Source organism: Citrus clementina, unplaced genomic scaffold (assembly GCF_000493195.1).
Source record: "Citrus clementina cultivar Clemenules unplaced genomic scaffold, Citrus_clementina_v1.0 scaffold_7, whole genome shotgun sequence".
NCBI classification, from domain to species: Eukaryota; Viridiplantae; Streptophyta; class Magnoliopsida; order Sapindales; family Rutaceae; genus Citrus; species Citrus x clementina.
Genome location: NW_006262075.1, coordinates 6,941,037 through 6,947,704, shown reverse-complemented (window position 1 = coordinate 6,947,704; position 6,668 = coordinate 6,941,037). Strand labels below are relative to the sequence as shown.

Genomic DNA, 6,668 nt, shown 5'->3' with positions numbered 1-6,668 from the left:
CATGCAGTTCACCAATTTGAGCAAAATTGAAATTTTGAAACAGAACATACAAGGGAAACTATATGCGGGTAAATTTGATCACTAATTACATCTGATGCTTCACAATTTATGTTGTGTAATATTAAAAGAAATAGACTTATAAATGGCAGCTTAGTCGTAGTCCTGTAGAATAGCTGTGGTTTATGTAGCAAAGTTAAGTGCCGGTTTTAAGTTAACAATAATAAGAGATTGAAAATCAAACATCATATACTGCATTGATCATAGAAAGATTGTGGGTTGCTCATTTAACAGAAAAATCCTAAAAACTCTACCTCAAGTCCCTTACAGGCAAGGTGGGGTCAGAATGGCATTACTTTCAGAAGTTTGGTGACCAGTTGAAATTTCCCAATTGAGGCTGCTGATAAGCACCAACTTGTGCCCCAGGAGCAGCTGGTGGAACCCCAACTCCAACATTACCACCCATTGCAGGGCCCATATGGTGTGGATTGGCCATTGCAGGTGGTTGTGCTGTAGGATGGTACATGCCTGGAAATTGCATGTGAGAAGATTGTGGCACGGCTGCATTGAAAGAAGCATGACCGGCATGGGATGGCAAATAAGCAGCAGCATGAGGCGTTTGTGCAGGCATATTGTAATATGGACCAGATTGCATGCCTGGAAGCTCCCTTGGGTTGTGAATCCAAAGTTCAGATGTGTCAGCCTGCCACATCATATATACAATTCTAGTAAATTTCATGTTGCAACAAAATACTATCAGCTGAATCATTATGCATGGAGAGTCAAACCACAATCAAGCACCGATATGCATGAAATGTTTATAAGAAGTTCAGCACATCGAATATGAAGAAATTAACATATGCTCTTTAGTCTTTACAGTGCAACTATCTATTAACCCAAATGGCAGAGACAAAGTATATTTCATGTAAAACTGGATGATGCCATGACACTGATTAGATAAAGACTGCTAAAATAGCGCAAATTCTCATGCATGTAATGCAAAGCTGGGACATGCTTGATATGCAAGATGTCAAACCATATGAAAACTAACAGTGCGAGACTACTAACTTGGCAGAAGACCTCTTCCCCTCACACACCACTCCAGCACACCCCCCCCCCCAAAAACAAAAAACCAAAAAAAAAAGCCAAAAAAGAAAAAAGCTTGGCAGAAGATTATGCCTCACCTGTTGATTTGAAACATAAAGGTTTCCATCTTTGTACTTCATCCGAGATGAATCTTCAAGCCCTGTTACACTCCCAACTACACTAGGAGCATTTATAGCATAGCCAGCTGGGCTTGTAAAATTTCCAAATCCAGTTGGACTAGCAGTAGGAACTGGCTTAAACTGCTGAATTCCATACTTGAGGCCATTCGTGCTAAGATGTGAACTACCTCCTGGCATCAGCAAGTAACTGCTGCCATTCGATGGGTGTGGATAGGCAGGATTACTGGAATACCCAGGCATGGCCATCTGTGGTACATAAACTGGGGAGATGATCTGGCGGTATGGCATCATATTAGGGAAATGGGAAACATGGACTTGAGGATACATCTGGGCCATCTGGGGCTGCTGCTGATGCTGTAACATGGCTATTGATGATGCAGGGATGCTATTGGCACTGTGCGAGGCTAAAGCCTACAGCCAAAATCACAATAAGCTCAGCTGGTAATATTAAACACTTAGCTTTTCATTTGCTAACAGAAGAAAGTCAAACTAAGTGGTGCAATTGTTACGCCCTCCTCAAAACCTGGTTAGAGCACTATAAAAGTATTCGTGGTTGCAAATTTACAGTATCAACTCACAAAGAAGTGACATTACAAAGCAACAGGAACCAAACTTCAATAAAGAGTTGAAAAAGCACCCTTATGTATGCCCCCAAAAAAAAAATGAATAACAATACTTTTATAATGCGATATGACCAATCATTTGTTACCACTATATGCTTCGTTCATGTTTGCGGATGGGGAATACTGAATTAAGACAATGTAGCAATAAGATACTCATAATTTACCTCCTGAGGAGAAGGTAGGCCTTGTCCCCGTACACTTTCATCCATTGTGGGTCTGAAATATGACATATCATAACCAGTCTGGGAATCATATGCCTGCTAGAAAAGCAATACACATCAGATTGCACAATCACAAGAAGAGAGCAAAATAACTGGGCAAAGAAAATGCAAATATTCTTCTTTCAGAATGAAAGCATAAATGTAAAATATTGTTTTCAATCTATGCCCACCGGAAAACTTGCCAACTCTGATGAATCTTGCTGCTGTTGCGACTCTGAAAGAGGATAGGATGGATCAGTGTCCCGAACCAATCCAATATCAGCATAGCCGTCCAAATCCTGAGGACTTGAAGCATCTTTAATATCATCAGGCAATTGATGCTCGGATGCTTCACCCGATGCTGGTGAGTTAGATCCAGAATTTCTAACAAGATCATCGAGAATATCTACAGGCTTTCTGCCAGAAACATCATTACCAGAAGTCTTGGAAGCAGCTCCAGTCAAACTGTCATCAGCATTATCATGTTATGCTTCAATAGTACAAATCCTAGGAATTCAAATGAACTCCGCATGTCCATGAACGTTAACAAAATTCTGTTCTACATCACTATTTAACTCCTAAATCAAGCAGCCGCAAAATTTCCTATTGCAAGGAAAACAACTTCTAAACAAGAGAAAGTTCTATGTCACATATCCTATTAAATGTCCAGCTTTTAGGCCATCAACAACAAGCAGTTAATTACTAACATATAACACAAACCTTGCAGCAGATTCACCATTTGATTCTTCAGCAGAACCAGCTGCTAGAAACCCGGATCCCAAATTCCGGGAAGATTCAAAATCCACTCCGAAACTGCCAAATGTCAGCCGGCAGCGATCAGTTTCAGGGACTCTAATATGCTGCGCTATGATTACATTCTGGTTTTCATGTATGTTTACTCGTGAAAGTTCATCTTGCAATTTAGCTACATCGGATTCCAAATCCTTAGAATCATCAACAGGAGGTGAAGGGGACTTAGTAGGCGTTCCAATCACTCCAGGGCCAATAACATTTGATTTTTGGCTTGATTTGGGTTTCCACTCCTTATTATGTTGTGAAGCTGCATTCAAGTTCAATTATGTCATAAAATTTGAGAAACAAGCAGGCATGAAGGCCTCTATTAATCAAACTATTTTCAATCAACAATCTAAAGGCCCATTTGAAACTAAAATATTTTTCATGAACTCCCTGGCTTTACATGCACATAAGAAAGAAAAGGAGCAATGCTTTCATTCATAAAACAAGAGATAACACTCGGCAAATTAATGAAAAATAGCTCCATGACAAATTTATAACACACCTGTATCAATATATGAATTGAATGTATATTAAGAAAATGTAAGCTACATTGAGAAAAGGGGAAAAAATGAAAGTAAATTAACCCAAAAAAAAAAAATAGATTGACAATTATTTTCAGTGAAAAATTTGCTCCCTTGCACAAATGTTGCATGGATATTCATACTTCATGACAAGATTACCTTTTTGATGACCAACAGATTGTTGGTGTGACCTGCCAGTGTATTGGTTGGTAAACAATGCCCTGTTAGCCGGCATACCAGCCACTCCAGAATCAGTTGCAGCAATTTGATTTATTTGGTCAGCCTTAGAAATTGAAGGGAATGGTCGAAATGAGTCTGAATTATCTCTTCCCAAAATAGAATTTGAGAAAGAGCTACATGGTGCAGTTGAATCTTTGACAGCATTATCACTACACTGTCGGCCACCGCCTACAACCCCAACTTCACGCTTAATGGCTCCAACAGCAGAAGATGCTCTAGAATCAGGAGATGGAACATGAACAGGATCTTTAGAAGAGAAGTACCCTCCAACAGAATTGCTTGATGCCAGCGTTGCGGAATATCCTTCAGTTATATTATGTTGGATAAAGTTTACTGCAGAAGTAGTAAACTTTTCAGCAGATGGCTCTATCCTATCAGTCCCAGTAATATTATGATCATAGGCATGTCTAGGATGTAAATTAGTCGATCCATTTGAAGCCTGAGAAAAACTCCGTCCACCAGAGGGCTTTTCACTGCCTGTAGTTCCCGTTGGGCTGCTGAAAATGTACAAAGAAGCACAATATTTAATATCATTTGCCTGTCATTGGAAGTTCAGCATTGAACACCAGAAGAATAGAAATTAAGAAAAATTTATTGATACAATGTAGAAAGCTCACAGCAGAGACTAAGGATCTTCAAAAGGTATCCTCAATTAATTAATGGTTGCCATAAAATTATTAAAAAAAAAAAAACCCCACATTTTCCAAGCCTCTTTAATATTTAAACAGATTTCTAGATGGAGATTCGGTCATTCTAAAATGAAGTTGATTGTTTGTTGTGTTACTAAGTTAACAGACCAATAAAAAGTTGTAGACTTCCTGTAAATATAAAGTACACAAATAAACATACCCCTTTTCTTTAACATTTGTGACTTTCTCATTAGTAGATATTGAGGATTGTGGCAGAGGAGACTTCGTTTCTTGATTTGCTTCTGGGTTAACTCTGTTGTCTCTAACAACACGGAACTCTCTGTTGATTCCTGCATCTAGTAAGAGCTAAACCATCAATTGGAAGAACTTCAAAAAAGCCTCAAGCAATGAACATTTTAAATCTTGCATTACCAGGCAAAGCATTCCGATTATACCCTCTTCTCCGAGCATTACGATCAGCATATGTACGGATTCTCATCGTCTTACCAAAAATTTCAGAATTTTTTCTTGGTTCTTCCAAACTCTTGTAACTCATATTCTGATGCATACATTTTCAAAAAAATATTAGAGAATTTATAAGAGAGCCAAAACAAAAGCAAATTTGAGGGGAATATGCAGAGATAGACAGCATCCATCAAAATAATCTAAAAGAACAAGAACATGCAACAAATTAACCTCAGAGTTTAACATGTATGTATGTATGTATATGTATATGTATATGTATATGTATATGTATATGTATGTATGTATGTATATGAGTGAGCAGAGACAGAAAGGTGGTTGAACAATAAAAAAACATGTAAAATCAAGTCCACATTTCCCTAGAAATCCACACAGCACATAACCATTTTCACAGGTAGGTCTAGCTTTCCAGGAGAAAGAATGAATGCCTACTTTAACATCTCTCTCAATGCAAAGAAACAGGACCTAAAGTTATTTCCCAAAATGAAACGAAGACATTTCCGAAATTATACCTCTTTTTTCTTGTCTCTTCTTCTCTTTACTTCAAGAAATGGATCTGAACCAAAAAAATAAAGTAATGCTCAAAGAAAAATATTTAGTTTCTTATCTTATGAACCGCCAGTGCACTTCATAAACAAACACCCAAAACCACTCAGATAAAGAGAATTAACAAACATCCAAAACAAAGCACTATCAACTTAAACCAAAATTCTTAAAAGAAAGGACCAATAACAAAACCCCCAAAACAGAATACAATGAAAGAAGATAAATAAATTCAATTACAACACAATTAAACAGCCAAAGTAAACCCTCAACTATTAAACCAATATCCATTTAACCAAAACACTTTTAAGTTACTCGCATCACAATAACCATAGTTTATCAATAGACTGAGTAATTTCTGCAAGCTCAAGAAACCCTCATAATCCCACTATTATTCTTAAACTCGAAACACAAAATCATCATATACCAAACAGACACAAATATCAGCAGTAAACAACCAAAACTCATTAAGCAATATACCCTTATAAACATTAAAAATGCTGAGCATTTTCTGCAAACTAAGCAACCCAACACACAGAAAATCACATAGTTCAAACGAGCACAAAACAACCAAAAGCCAACAGTCCAAAAACTCTTAAAGCATTATAAATGAGCCTACTTAGACGCGCAATATCGATTTTAATACACCCACTACTATTCAAAACTCTAACTAACAGTGGGAAAAAAAAGACTAAATTATAACACTAAACAACCAAAACCCATTAACCAAAAACTCTTAATTTTCTTACAAATGAGTCCAATTAAAAAAGAAAAGCACTGACCTTGATTAAGCAATTTCTGGGCAGTTTCATTAGGGTCCATATTGGAATCTTTCAAAGTGAAATAGATATCAGCATCGGAGTGATTACCCACAATTTCTTTAATCGTTTGAATCGTATTTCTCATGCCAGCTGATAAAATCTGAGTGCCTCCTTCGATTCTTGTTGTTTTTGATGTTGCTGTCGGATGCCCACGACCACCAGATGCTACCATCTCAAAACTTTGCACAGCACTCGCGCAACAACAGACCGAAAAAAAAAAAAAAAGGAGAAAGAAACGCAGCGTTTTGAGTTGGTTGAGTGAGTGTGTTAGGGTTTGGGCATTTGAAACAGAAAAGAGAGAACGGCTTTCGTTTCAGTTTGGGGGTTTTTGGTTTTGTGGGAAAGAAAAGAAAGAAAGGCGAGGGTTTTGAAAACGTTTTTACCCCTCAAAAAAAATAAATAAAGATTTTCAAGAATCCTATTATTTGCATTTTTTTTTTTTTTTGAGAAGGACAAATCCTATTTGCGTTTGGTTTATGTTATTTCCGTTTTACGGATTTGCCCTTGCAAGTTTTCTTACTTTGCACTCCTGGCTGGCCCTTTCTTTTTTTTTTTTTTTTTTTTTTTTATCTTATTAGCTTTTGAGG

General features: G+C 37.3%; 1 protein-coding gene across 6 annotated transcripts; it reads right to left on the bottom strand.

The window, feature by feature from the left end:
* Nucleotides 1-311: 311 nt before the first annotated feature.
* On the bottom strand, nucleotides 312-6,494 carry LOC18036145 (GBF-interacting protein 1-like). Of its 6 annotated transcripts, none has more exons than XM_006426564.2 (10): nucleotides 6,043-6,494; nucleotides 5,230-5,273; nucleotides 4,667-4,793; nucleotides 4,455-4,590; nucleotides 3,525-4,102; nucleotides 2,767-3,106; nucleotides 2,238-2,511; nucleotides 2,011-2,106; nucleotides 1,182-1,634; nucleotides 312-700 (listed from the first exon to the last, which is right to left on the bottom strand). In XM_006426564.2, the coding sequence occupies exons 1-10, from the start codon at nucleotides 6,251-6,253 to the stop codon at nucleotides 356-358; spliced, it is 2,604 nt and encodes an 867-aa protein (XP_006426627.1). In that variant the 5' UTR covers nucleotides 6,254-6,494; the 3' UTR covers nucleotides 312-355. The 6 variants fall into 6 exon arrangements, with proteins under 6 accessions (XP_006426627.1, XP_024036090.1, XP_024036091.1 ...); XM_024180322.1 differs by having other exon boundaries at nucleotides 3,525-4,099; XM_024180323.1 differs by having other exon boundaries at nucleotides 2,011-2,103; nucleotides 3,525-4,099.
* Between the last annotated feature and the right edge of the window lie 174 nt (nucleotides 6,495-6,668).